The 14104-nt window shown below is 41.7% G+C and overlaps 1 protein-coding gene across 1 annotated transcript in view; it reads left to right on the top strand.

The window, feature by feature from the left end:
* Positions 1 to 14104, top strand: part of TUSC3 (tumor suppressor candidate 3) — a 384734-nt gene that overhangs the window by 284581 nt on the left and 86049 nt on the right. Inside the window, exon 5 of the mRNA XM_077477420.1 lies at positions 5780 to 5920. Within this exon, the coding sequence (XP_077333546.1) occupies positions 5780 to 5920 (141 nt within the window). The remainder of the gene's footprint in view (positions 1 to 5779; positions 5921 to 14104) is intronic.

The following is a 14104-nucleotide window of genomic DNA, read 5'->3' as shown; positions in this document are numbered from 1 at the left end:
ACAGAAGAACCCCAGGGGAGGACTCTTCAGGAAAAGGCCATGCTCAAGGCTGGCTTCCCTGAAGGAGCCTGGAGGCTTAGTTGAAGGACACAACTTGGATCTACACTCATACGGTATCGCCGGATCGCCTGAGAGAACCTGGTACTGTACGATAGCTTTTTTAATTTATCTATGTCCCTCAGTAACGCTTAAGTGTACATCACAAGTCTGTAGCAGAGACTTTGTCAAGCACCCTACCGGCTACTAGGCCTAGTGAGAGGAGGTCTATCCGGGGGCTGTAAAATCCAGTTGTGAAACGGTCTTTATTCTCTGGATTTTCTATAAGGACTTCCTATAATATTTGCAGTCTAAAGTACCTGAACTTACTCCTAACCCTCTACCCTTTACTCTGAAAGACTCTGTTTCTGTTCCAAATAAATAACCTAAAAGAAGATTCAGTGTCAGTTTCCACATTCTTTGGGCCATCTACCACGGGAATCCCTAGATGGAGAGACAAACAAGGAGGTAACGGTAAGCCCAATAAAACCAGCAGTTCCTTCGGGGGTCAGTGCTACAATAGTAATAATGAAATGATGCTAAAACAACAAAGGGACTTGTTTATTTATAAGGTAAGGAAAATTACTAACAGTAATTTATTAACAGTAAGGTACATAGATAAATCTAAAAATGACAATAAAGAGCAAAGGTAATATGTTATACAGAAATTTGATCCTCTTAAAGAGGAGCTCCAGGCTGCCCCTCAAAAAAATTTAAAGTCAGCAGCTAAAAATACTGTAGCTACTGACTTTTAATAATAGGGCACTTACCTGTCCAGGAATCCAGCAATGTCCTCACCCGAGCCAGTTCTTCAGTCGCCATCTTGACTAAGCGAAACCCGCAGTTATGCCTTGTGGCTTCACAGCCAGTTTCTTACTGCACATGTGCGAAGTTCGCTGTGCTTTGTGAATGGGCTGCAGTCATGCTTCACAGGTCAAGGCTGCAGGGGAATGAGAGGGGGCTAAACTTTCGGCTCAGTTCTCCAAGAGTCAAAACCAGGTACTTGCCCCCCCCAAATGGTGTCAAATGTGGCAGTGGAGGGGGGCAGGCAAGCAGAGCTTCCCCTTTTGTGTGGAGCTCCACTTTAAGAAGTTCTGTATCTCAGCTGGACTTAGCAAGAGAACAAGATAGCTGAGCTACTGCTGTTATAATATATATAATGGCGGGCTCCTGAACAGCATGCGCTATGTGTTTTCAAAGTTAAATTTTACTCAAACTACAGTTTGGTTTGGGTCTATTTGCCTAAAGTTGATTTCTTTGTCAGTCTGACTGGGCTGTGAGATGTTCAGCCTGGCCACAGGTGCACTGTCTCTTGTGGCAGGCCTGGAACTATGGTCTGGTCAGGTGCTTAAGTTACTCACTTTCGGAGCCAGGTCAGTGGGAGTGGTCCTCTCACTGTGCCCTCTGGGAGAGGGTATTTAATATATGTACGTCACGTGGTTCGGGGTTTCGGTCCAGTATGATGTGCTGATTACATGGTCCTGGTCCTCCTGACCAGCCCCCAGGAAGGCTATGGCCTGGGGTGCGGATCCACCTGACCTTAATGCCTCTGGGCTGGCTAGCCCAAGGCAGGGAAATGAAAGGAGGATTCTGAGGTGGTTGGGTGCCGTCTCCGGTTTGGGAGAGACCCATTGTACTTCAAGCATTCCAGGGCAGGACTCTTTAGAAGAACACCACGTACGGGTTGGTTTTCTTAACAAGAGCCTGGAAGGGCTGAAGTTACAGAGAGAATACGGTTTTGTGGATATCGCCAAGTAGGCTGAAAGATCCAGGCATCCTACAAGTATTCTACAGCTTAGTTTCCCTATGTGTTCTGCAACAACATCGGTGACAAAGACTTTGTTCCTGAGTAAGCACCTGGTTGGCTGCTAGGCCTTGTGAGAGAGAGACTGTCCAACCTGAGTATTAATCCAGCTGAGAATGGCTATTCTCAGGATGCAGTCAAAGTAAGCAAGTTCTTTAATGTTTTTGGACTTTGACATTGAGAGTACCTGGACTTCCTTTCCAGCCCTCTGATCCCAAGTTAAAAGACTGTTCAATGATTTAAGTTCGCAAATAAAATCCATTCAAGTGGATCTATTGTCAGTCTCAAGTTACTGGGTCATCTACCACGGGACATCCCCTAGACGTGCAACAAGGAGACGGAAGGTAACGGTAAGCTCAAAAATAACCAGCAGCTTCTTCGGGGTTAGTGCTACATGTGGGGGCTCGTAGTCCGGGATTTTACCGTTACCTTGCAAAGGAACTGTACACGTGGTAAAGCAAGGACAGAGGGTTGTGTTTTGTAACTGCACCATCGGCGCCATCTTTACTTGGACTTTCACTGAGGCGCGTAAGCATGGGAGGAGCCCTTGCCGAAAAGCCCACGAAGTTGCGCAACCCAAGCATCTTGGTGGGAGGAGTCTGAGTTGTTCTTTCCTGCACGAGGCACCACGTGAGAGTGTGCTGTGGAAAGAGGAGAGACTAGTCGATACTTTCTCTGAGTTTGGAGAAAACTTTTCTGGAAAATGTTCCATACCCCAGGAATGCAGCCTGCGCCAGGACCCAGGATGCCTCTCGGAAGGGGTCCCACAGGAATACAGTTGCCTGGTACTGTACTTATGGACACGGAATTCGCCTGCTACCACAGGGGCGGGCCATTCTGTACATTACTGGAGACATCGAGGGCCTGGGTATGCTGTGCAGAAAGTGCAACAGCCTGGTCGCTAACTCTCAGCCATTCTCCAGGTGCAGGAAGTGTCGGGAGTACACGTTTAAGGTTGAACAGCCCACTGAGTTGCCTTGGGTTTACCAGATGGACTGGGTCATGGGTATGGCAACCGAGGAGGTGATCGTCTATGCCCCAGCATCTTCTGTTGGAGCTTGGATTGCCAGAGAGGATGCTGCACCCTCTAAAGTCTGGGAAGCTACCCCAGAGGTTGTGGACATGAGTGAGTATTGCTGCAGAGAAACTCGATAGCAAGGAAGGGAAGCAGCCCAGCGCTCCTTGTGGCGGCAAAACTGGATCGTCCATACGCCGTCCTGGGCCGAACATCTGGAAGAGGATACCCGCGGAAAGGCACAGGAAAACTGCGGGTGTTGTTACTGGAAACTGCCGGCCCGTAGGGGAGTCATTGCAGAGCTCGGGGAACAGTTCTGGCTCTGATAAGGGAGACGACTGGCACTTTGAACCTAAGTTGCCATGAGTACTCTTTTAAACTTTCTGTTAAAGGCTGGTAGTTATTAAGCCATGCTTAAAAAGTAAAAAAGAAACTGCCCGATCATGACGAGGCCAATCGGGTCTCGGAGACTGTTAGAATAGGCGGGTGGCAACAGAGTATGTGGTTGGAATTCCCCTATGTTCCAAGGGACATTATGACTGTCATTGAAAAGAACCGTGAGGCCTGGTACAAGGATGATATTTGGAGCTATTTAAAAGTACCAAAGCCACTTTTTCACCGTAGCTTTATGAACGGTTTGTCAGATGTCTACGGCATTGGAGCTACGGTCGGCACATCTATGAGGACAGTTGTGATCTGCAGACCGGATGAAGTATAATATGTACTGTGTACTTTATCACTACCGTGGATGCACAGGGGAAAGATTTAACTTTGCCTGATCCCTGCTTTTACTGGTGAACTGTTCCTGAGTCAAGACTTTGAATTTGCAAGGAGAGCTTCTCCGGTTTTCATCTCTTTTGCATTTTTCTTTGAAACGACTGAACTTTGGGGTAGTTAGTCAAAGTCAGTCACACAGAGAATGGAACTTCCACCGTGTCAAGAATACTTAAATTGTTTTAGGGTAAAGATTGCACTTAATCGACGCATACCACTAGGTGGCATGAGTCGGCGCAATTAGTACTGTTTACAAAAAAAACGGTTTTAGAAATTTAAGAAATCTTAGAGTTTAGAGGAGAGGAATCCACGGAGATTGGTGGAATCCTGCCTTCTAATATTTAGGTGTAAAATATTGTATATATGTTCTTTTCTTTTCCAGGATTCCCCGGAAAGTATCTATCAAACCGCCAGAGAATGGGTGGGTTAGATAGACAGGCTTGGGTGGTAACTGTGGTGTAAGATAATTCTGTGTTTGCTGCAATATGGAAGTTTTACTGTTGCTTTCCTTCCCTTTTTCCCTTTCCCACTCCAATATTCAGGTACTCTAATTTTTTTTTATAGGACTAGCTGTTAGCTCTGGGTTTCTTTTTTCCTGTCTTTCTCAGACGATGGGGGCATCTCCTAAATAAGCAGGGGGAATGTGTAGGGTCGGGCTCCTGAAGAGCAATGCGCTATGTGTTTTCAAAGTAATATTTTACTCAAATTACAGTTTGGTTTGGGTCTATTTGCCTAAATTAGACTTCTGTGTCAGTCTGACTGGGCTGTGAGATGTTCAGTATGGCCACAGGGGGCACTGTCTCTTGTGGCAGGCGTGGAACTATGGTCTGGTCAGTCGCTTAAGTTACTCTCTTTTGGAGCCAGGTCAGAGAATCCGGTCTTGTGGATATCGCCAAGTAGGCTGAAAGATCCAGGTATCCTACGCCCTAAGTGTTCTACAGCTTAGTTTCCCTACATGTTCTGCAACAACGTCTATGACAAAGACTTTGTTCCTGAGTAAGCACCTAGTTGGCTGCTAGGCCTTGTGAGAGAGGGACTGTCCAACCTGAGTGTTCATCCAGCTGCGAATGGCTATTTTCTAGATGCAGTCAAAGTAAGCAAGTTCTTTAACGTTTTTGGACTTTGACATTGAGAGTACCTGAACTTACTTTCCAACCCTCTGATCCCAAGTTAAAAGACTGTTCAATGTTTTAAGTCTGCAAATAAAATCCATTCAAGTGGATCTATTGTTAGTCTCAAGTTACTGGGTCATCTACCACGGAACATCCCCTAGACATGCAACAAGGAGAGCGTAAGGTAACAGTAAGCCCAAAAATAACCAGCAGCTCCTTCGGGGGTTAGTGCTACATATAGAAAACTCTATTCATACTGAGAAACACCCCTGATGAGTCTTTCATCCAGTCTGCATCTTACTGTGACATAATGCAGCAGACTTGACTTACTGCAGCAACGTCTTGAGGTCACAAACTGCCCTTAAACCTGTGTTGATGGATAGAAAACAAATTGTATTGTCCTCAATGCTTCAGGTTTTTATAAGGCTGTCCTTGTCGCAAATCATTTTGACAAGGACTGTAATGCATGTTAAATCTGGGGCAGATATAAACACTGCAGGGCATAATGCGTGAAACCCTATCCAGATGATATCTCATTCTTTTATGACCCCTGACAGGAATATCCAGCCGGGTACCTGCTCAACTAGTCCTAAAGTGCCCCCAGTATTTTATATATATATATATATATATATATATATATATATATATATATATATATATATATATATATATATATATATACATATACATATAAATATTGGGAAGGCCTGATTGCTTGGCACTTGCATCTTACCTGTAGTGATGTACCTCACCCTCAAGTCTAACAAGGCTTATATGATGTTCCTTGGTCTGGCTGGAGCTCAAGTTGTCACACCAATAACCTACCATTAAGCACAGTAAACATCCTCAACATTATACTGTGCTTTTGGAGGGTTCAGGTGACCCCTACAATGAACATTCATTGCAACATTTATGGCAAGGCACATTTTATTTTTGTAAAACAATATTGCACAGTTTCATATCAGACTTTGAATAGAAATAGTTTCTTTTAAGAATATATTTCTAATTAGTGATTCATGTTTGCTTTCTTTGTAACAGATCCGCGTATTCAGGCCACCTAATTATTCTGGCACAATAGCTCTGGCCTTACTTGTATCCCTGGTCGGAGGTTTGCTTTATTTGAGAAGAAATAACCTAGAATTCATCTACAATAAGACAGGCTGGGCCATGGCAGCCCTTGTGAGTATTTCTGTTTCTAACTTCAATGTTTTCATTTATGTAAAAGGATTGCCATTTTCTGTGCACGAAATGTATAATGATATATAAAAGAATGGCATTCACTAATTCATGTTCCAACCAGGTCATTGAAGAGGGCAACAATCCATTAGACCATTCTTTCAGTGTACTTATTAATGCACAAAAGAAACAGTTATAAAAGACATTTTAAAGTTTTAAAGGCATTTATAACAAAAACATTCACATTTTACAAAGCAGGAAGGCAAACAGCTGTGAAGAGCACTGTAGCATGTGGTATGTATTCTATAATAATATTTTAGCTTTATATCCTTGGTATTAACTCTATTAACATCATGTGGCTACAAGCAATTTCCCTTGTAAAATGAGTCTTAGACAGGCATCTTAAGGGGAACTCTGGGAAATGATTCACAAAGAATAGAAAGTATGTGAATCTTGTGTGTTTATATGACTTTCCACCATTTCCCCCATTCTAAGTGCTTTCTCCAGGACCAGCAGTATTGTGTGAGGATGGAAAGGACTTTGTAAAAGCCTGCGAAAAATCTTTAGACAAAGGCCAGTGCACAGACCATGAACTGTAGCAGGAATTGGACTTATCACAGTGAGATCTTAGGACCACTCTGCAATAAAAAATACATTCATGACATTCTTTATTCCTATAATTAATATTGAGTTTATCCTGCAGTACTTTAACTACTTATTAGCTATGGGCAAACTTGGGGATCAGTGAGTGTATTATGATATTTTCCAAAAGTGTTCAACACTTTTAGCTACAATTATTTTTGGATATTTAAGCTATACCACAGATAACACATATTATGACCTTCAGTCCTCTTAGCACAGCATCCGACTATGATCGTCTTGGTATAGGACTCTGGTATTATTATATTGTTGTCTAGTCATAGGCTCCTTAGTGTGTGGGTCTCCAATCTGGCAGGGCAGAAGAGTGTGGATCACAAGGCTAGCTGATCAGAATTATCAATCTTTTGGCATATTAAACAATTTACGAATATGTTTTTAGTGATACATTTAGCCTTTTTGTCTAGAATACAGCTTTAACAAATTATCCCTATTGAGCCAACTACCTCAATTATTGCATTTTATTTCACTGTCCAATAGTGATAAGCATATGCCACTGGTAAACAAGATTTTTGTTTCAATAATTGTATTTATGCTGAACAGTTAGGCTCTCTACGTTAAATAGGCTGGTGTATTTCAAAATGATACATTTTAATGATATTATTTAGGGTAATGGACTTAATAGTCATAAAGTAATATCACATAAGCATATACCATAGGATTGTTTTTCATCAAAATAGTTTGAAGGATGTCAGTCCCTTGCATGCATGAAATGTGCTTATTAGGCATTAGTTCAGGGTCAAAAGTTCCAACAAATTTCCTTGAGTGCTGATGAATTTACTGAGGTGCATACATCTTTCTGAGCCAAAACCCGTCTACAGCAGAAAAGCTGCAAGGTAAGATCTCCATTATCTGTGCACAATGAAGTGTCCACTGTCAAGTCCCCTGACATATTGTTTATAAGACTGTCAGCCCGGGAGGTTTGGCAATGTAGTTTCACTATCAGATAAAAACAGAGAAAGGATTACACACACATTAAGGTAAAGCAGTGCACATTTGTGTTACAATTGGCCAAAATTGCCATCATCAGTCAATGCCACACACACCCCGCTAAAGATGCCGGCTCATCCATAGAGTTTTTATGACAGCAGCAGTTACTAATAATATTCTATAATGCTGTAAATTGATGCTGAAGAGCATGCATTCTGCAAGATCTCTTTCTGGTCTGATTTGTGAAGTTAGAGGGAAGCCTTGCTTTGACAGAGCAAAGTAATCATTAGGTGTAGAAGTGCATGATAGCCTTTTTCTGTCTATCTATCCAGTCATACATATATTTACTGAAAATAAACACCATATATATATATATATATATATATATATATATATATATATATATACTTTTTAGCAGAGCTGGAAATCTTGAATTTGGTGAAGCATTCATGTCTATGTCATAGTTGTTTGTTCATATGCGTATTTTTTAGGCATATATGCACATATAAACTTGTGTGTGTAATAAAATAAACATGTCACAAACCTGGGTAATTCAAATCTAGGATATAAGGATGAAAACGTAGGCAGAGGCCCACTTCAATGAAAATCACTTAGCAAAACATTCCAGAGATATAGGCAGGTTTTTTGCACTGTATTCTTTTTTGAGATTGGAGTGCCTGCATTTTTACTGCTTTAAAGGCATCATTGTCATTAAAGTGTATCTTATTGCAAAAATAAAAGGATATTACATTGAAGCTCACCAGTCCATAGAAGTGGGAGCTGCATTCATGTTTTTTATTCGGCTATTTTTTATTTTTTCACCTGGTGGTCCTGCCAGTAACACACTTCCTGTTTCTGGGTGACAACGCTCAGTCACTCTCTTTCTCTCCATAACATGGGGGGGGGTTCTGAGGTTCTAACACAGTTCCTGATAAAATTGTGTAAGATAAGGTGGCAAAATGCACAGGACAGGACACAGCCTTGGATTTCTGGCAGAATCAATAGGTATGTGTTTGCACTTATTGAACAGGTAAAACAAAATACTTTCAATGGTATATTTCAAAAATGAAAGGGGAGCAAACAAGTGAAGTCCATTGTTAGGGTTTGTATAAAAGAATACTAATGCGCTCCACCTAATGGTTTATAAGAAGACTAACTGAGTAAAACATTTTCCTACACAGGAAGCAGCCAGCACAAAATGGTTGATAGACTGTCTTGAATTACATACACATTCATTTTAACCAGCATTATTTACCAAGCATCTTACTGCCTGGATTAATTAATATGTAGTCAGCCAGTTATGGGCCTTTTGCAGCTTGACTCAATTGTAGTCCTATGTTATCCTTTGCATAATTCTATGCCCTTCCCATTGGCACGTGCCAATTTTTATTACTCGTGAATTCCTTTTGGTGAGATTTTCATTCATCTTTTCTGCATTCTAATCAGTAAGCCTCTATACCTGAGCTTTTGTGAAAGAAAGCCAAACACAAAGCTTTGTTTTATGCCATGTTCCAGCCTTGGCAGTTTCTGTATTTTTCTATGAGTTACTGAATGCACGGTACAGCATATTCATGTTTGCTTATTTACTACAAATGTAATCTATACATATGTCAACAAAATTAACAAGATGCTCAATCCCTGCATGAAATTGCATTTCATTAGAAAGGTGCAATAAACTCTCAGAGCAATGCACTTGAAAGGTAGGAAATTGGAATTGATGTACTGTATAAGCACAAGAAAGCTATTTATTTCACTGCAAGAAAATCTACCCAAAGTGACTTAAGCCCTTATTTTTATCCTTTTTTTAACAAGTCAATTTCAGAATGTATAAAACACGGAAAATTATTAAACGTTACATAACATTCTGTACATTTTAGAGTTAACCTTTTTCATTAGTGCTGGAAAAATATATAATATGAAAGATGAAATAAAAAAGAGCTTATTGACGTCTGAATTGATCAAAAAACTAAATTTTAAGTGTATTTAAAATTGATCCATAGGCATGTCATCCTCCCAGCATATTCATTGTTTGCCCCAAATCAGGGCAAAGTTGCAGGTTCTTTTCATAACATGCCTCCTCTGGTACTAATACTTACATTGCTTCTGGTCTTCCCCTTGCCCAGGCAGAGCCCTAAGAGATAACATGTATGGGGACCATGTGAGCTCCTTTTCTCCCACTTTTTTCTCCCACTTTTCTCCCACTATGCTCTATACACAGTATCTGAGCAGCTAGTCATCAGGCCTGAGCTCAGTCATATGGTGGCAGGAGAAGGTCCTTAGCCTATTGTAAGTTCCAACACAGAGCTTCCTACCCATGGCCCTAGTGGGCAAACAGGCAGGCAAGGATGCACTGAGAACATTACATGGAGCATATAGCATGCAAAATTCAATATTTACGGCAAGAAACTTTATATTCACCTCAACCTATGTATAGTGTAATTTGATTGCTAGTGGAGGCAACTTGTGTTGCACATCTCTAAAAGCTTGCTAGGATATTAGCAAATGCCCCTTCCCACCCCCCTCAAATTAACAGCATATGATGATGTGAATAACTCGTAAGCCCTATACACATGATCGGAAATCCCACCAGCAAAAGTCCAATGAGAGCTTTTGGTCAGAAATTCCGACCGTGTGTATGCTCCACTTTTGGAATTTCTGCAAGCAAAAGACTGAGAGCAGGTTCTCTATTTTTCCAATGGAAAAAGTTCAGATCGGAAATTCTTATCATCTGTAGCAATTTCGACACGCAAAAGTCCTATGCATTCTCAGAAACAATTTGACGCATGCTCGGAAGCATGCATGAACTTAATTTTCTTGGCTCATCATAGTTTTGTTCACCACGTTCTTAACGGGCAAAAGTTCAGAGGACTTTTGTGTGACTGTGTGTTTGCAAGCCAAGCTTGAGCGGAGTTCCGTCGGAAAAACCATCCAAGATTTTTCAGACGAAAACTCAGATCGTGTGATCAAGCGGCATAATTGATGGACGAAACACTTCCAGAAGCCAGGTCCTCTCTCATAGGCTTCAGGGGCAGGAGAACTTATGGGTGTGGTGAGGGAACCAGTGCCGAAGAAGATAATAAGAAACGGAAAATGCCCAGTCTCCAGGGCAGGAAATAAAATTGTGTCAGAGAGGAAATTGTGAGTTTGACACTTCAGAAGGGCTCAGGGAGAGGTGTTTGCAATGAAGACTGAGGAGTAATATAATTAATGCACAATGCACTATTTACATATTAGTTTTGCCTTGAGCTAAGCTTTAAAGTGGTTGTAAAGGACCTTTTCTTTTTTAACCACTTCACCCCCGGAAGAATTTACCCCTTTCTGACAAGAGCACTTTTTGCGATTCGGCACCGTTTTGCTTTAACTGACAATTGCGCAGTCGTGCGACGTGGCTCCCAAACAAAATTGGTGTCCTGTTTTTCCCACAAATAGAGCGTTCTTTTGGTGGTATTTGATCACCCTTGCAGTTTTTATTTTTTGCGCTATAAACAAAAAAATAGCGACAGTTTTGAAAAAAAGCATTATGTTTTACTTTTTGCTATAATAAATATCCCCAAAATATATAAAAAAAAAAAATTTTCCTCAGTTTAGGCCGATATGTATTCTTCTACATATTTTTGGTAAAAAAAAGAAACAAACGCAATAAGCGTTTATTGATTGGTTTGCGCAAAAGTTATAGCGAGTACAAATTATTGGACAATTTTATGGCAATCAGCGATTTTTATCGTGACTGCGACATTATGGCGGACACATTGGACAATTTTGACACATATTTGGGACCATTGGCATTAATACAGCGATCAATGCTTCAAAATTGCATTGATTACTGTAAAAATTTCACTGGTAGTGAAGGGGTTAACAACTGGGGGGGGAGTGGTTAAGTGTGTCCTAGGGGAGTGTTTTTAACTGTCTGGATGTCTGTGTGTGACGTCTAAACTGATCGCTGCTCCCAATGACATTGGGAGCAGATGATCAGTGTCCTGTCATTAGGCAGAATGGGGAGATGCTGTTTGCTTCGGCATCTCCCCGTTCTCAAGCTCTGTGACATGATTTTAGGTATCCCCGCGGCGATTGAGTCTGTGGGTCCCGCGGGAGAGGCCTAAGAGCTTGCGGAAGGCGCGCGCGCAAGGCAGGAAATTCAAAGTAATGTACCCGTACGTTACTTTGCCCTGCCGTGCCATTCTGCTGACGTATATATGCCGACAGCGGTTGGCAAGTGGTTAAATACCAAACATCTCTATACTTACCTGCTCTGTGCAATGGAATTGCACATAGGGGTCCCAAATGTCTACTTCTTGGTTTCCCCCGGTGGTGCTGCTGGCTGCTCCTATCTGTCCAGTGCCCCCACAGGAAGCCGCCTCACATGGGGACATTCATGCACACTCGCTCCCAAGCCCCACCCCTCACTGGCTTTGATTGACAGCACTGGGAGCCAATGGCTTCAGTGCCCCAACAAACCCAGTGAGACATGGAAGTGAAAGGAGGGAATAGCTACAGACAAGCACAGCGCTGGATTGAATGAGAGCTCAGGTAAATGGGGCGAGGGACTAAAATCACTGCCTAAACAATGTTTAGAATTTAGAATCACTTTAAAGCGGAAGTAAACCCATACATAAAACAGTTTTATTTAGGGTACATGCCGGGAATTTAACACTCCCATTGGTTGTGCTTGCAGCCAAACTGTCAAACCTTCCAATGGCTGGTGTCATAACTGATCACATGTAAAGCATCATGGCAGTTGTAGATTAAACAGAGGCAAAGATGACAGATTCGCTGAAAACGATAGGGGGGTTTACTTACACTTTAAAGGGGTTTGTAAACCCTCATGTTTTTCACCTTAGTGCATCCTATACATTAAGGTGAAAAAAATTCTGTCACTGACCGGCCCCCCAGTCCCCCCGTTTTACTCACCTGAGTCCTGTAACTCCCACGCTGGAGACGCGCTCTTCCCCTCTGCGCATTATCTCAGCTCTTGATTGGATAGATTGATAGCAGCGCAGCCATTGGTTCCTGCTGCTGTCTATTAAATCCAATGATGCGGGGACCAGGGGGCAGGGCCAAGTCTGGCATTCTGTGTCTATGGACGCAAATGCTGGACTCAGGAGTGCACCCACAAGGTGACCCCCCCCCCCAGGAGAGTACTTCTTCCAGGGGTTATACAATGTGGGGAGCAGCTACCAGCGCCGCCGGGGGACCCCAGAAGTTGAGGATCAGGGCCACTCTGTGCAAAACGAACTGCACTGTGGAGGTAAGTATGACATGTTTGTTATTTAAAGAAGAAAACAAAGCCTTACAATCACTTTAGGTTATCTTCCAGTGAGGTTTGGACACTTCTTAGGCAAAGGATGTCACCAGGAAACATAAACTGAAAATATACAGTACCACATGGGACTTGCCAGAAGTACTTTTTTGTAATCACATTCTGGGTTATTCCCTACCTATTTTTCACCATGTTGTTGCACCAGTACTGTGAGTTTTATCCACTTCAGCACCAGTTTTTTGTACATCCTCCACCTCTTCAGGCCATTTTCAGTTTCAGTGCTGTGATGCTTTGACTGAAAATTACTGGGTAATGCAACACTATACCCAAAAAACTTTTACATCTTTAATTGCAATAGATAGAGCTTTCTTTTGGTAGTATGTAATAATCACTGTGTTTTTAATTTGTTAATATATAAAGGAAAAGGAAACTGCAAAATGATTAAATTTCTTTCTAGCATAAACTATATTAAATAAAAATGGCAGGACAGTACAAACACCCCCATAATGCCCTCCTTATGCAAAGTGGACACCCCAAGTTTTTGGAAATGAAGAACCATGCTGGTATTTAGTCACGCGCTGAAGCCAAGTGCACGTTTTCTTGTATTAGTGTTGAGAGGTTAAAATTGTATTTCACTGCATTTGCGTTGTATGCAGAAGTCATGAATAAAACTAAATCACTTTTATAACCCCCCCAAGAAATAAATACCACAATTATTGCAGCCAGTGTCCCTTTCAAATCCCCCAAAACAATTCTATGCCGCCTTTTAAACCCTACCCACCCTCCTTGTTACCCTTTGATTGTAGCCTTCTCTGCTGTAGCTGGAGGATTTAATGAATTGATTCATTCAATAAATCCTCCTTTCTCTCCTTTCTATGAGAGAGAGGGGAGGGCTCACCAATGTAAATAGTACAACACAGTTTATATTGGTAATCACTGTGAATGGTCATCACAGATGACATAGAGCCACTTCAATCAGCTCTGTGTCTTTAGTTAATGCTCTTCACTGTCTTATTGACAGTGGGAGCAGCAATATTCTGCATAAACAGAAGGAAATACAGTTCTGCACTAATAAGGGTGCCATCTGGCTGTTTAACTACAATTCAAATTGTTCAAGAAATACAGAACTTTTAAAACTTACAGAACTACACCACATGTCATAAGATAGTTAGTATGATCTCTAGGATTTAGGGCCCCTTTCACACTTATGTGAAAGTTTTGATTGGCGAAAAAGCACCTTCCTTCTTTTTTTTCCAACACACAGGTGCACATTTTTTGGCCATTGAAGTGCCATTCAAAAAAAAAAGCAACACGCTTTAACCACTTGCCGACCGATGTCGGCA

The sequence above is a fragment of the Lithobates pipiens genome, unplaced genomic scaffold (assembly GCF_037356315.1).
Source record: "Lithobates pipiens isolate NorthernLeopardFrog02 unplaced genomic scaffold, aLitPip1_a1.2 Scaffold_13, whole genome shotgun sequence".
NCBI lineage: Eukaryota > Metazoa > Chordata > Amphibia > Anura > Ranidae > Lithobates > Lithobates pipiens.
This window is presented reverse-complemented; position numbering and strand designations above follow the sequence as displayed.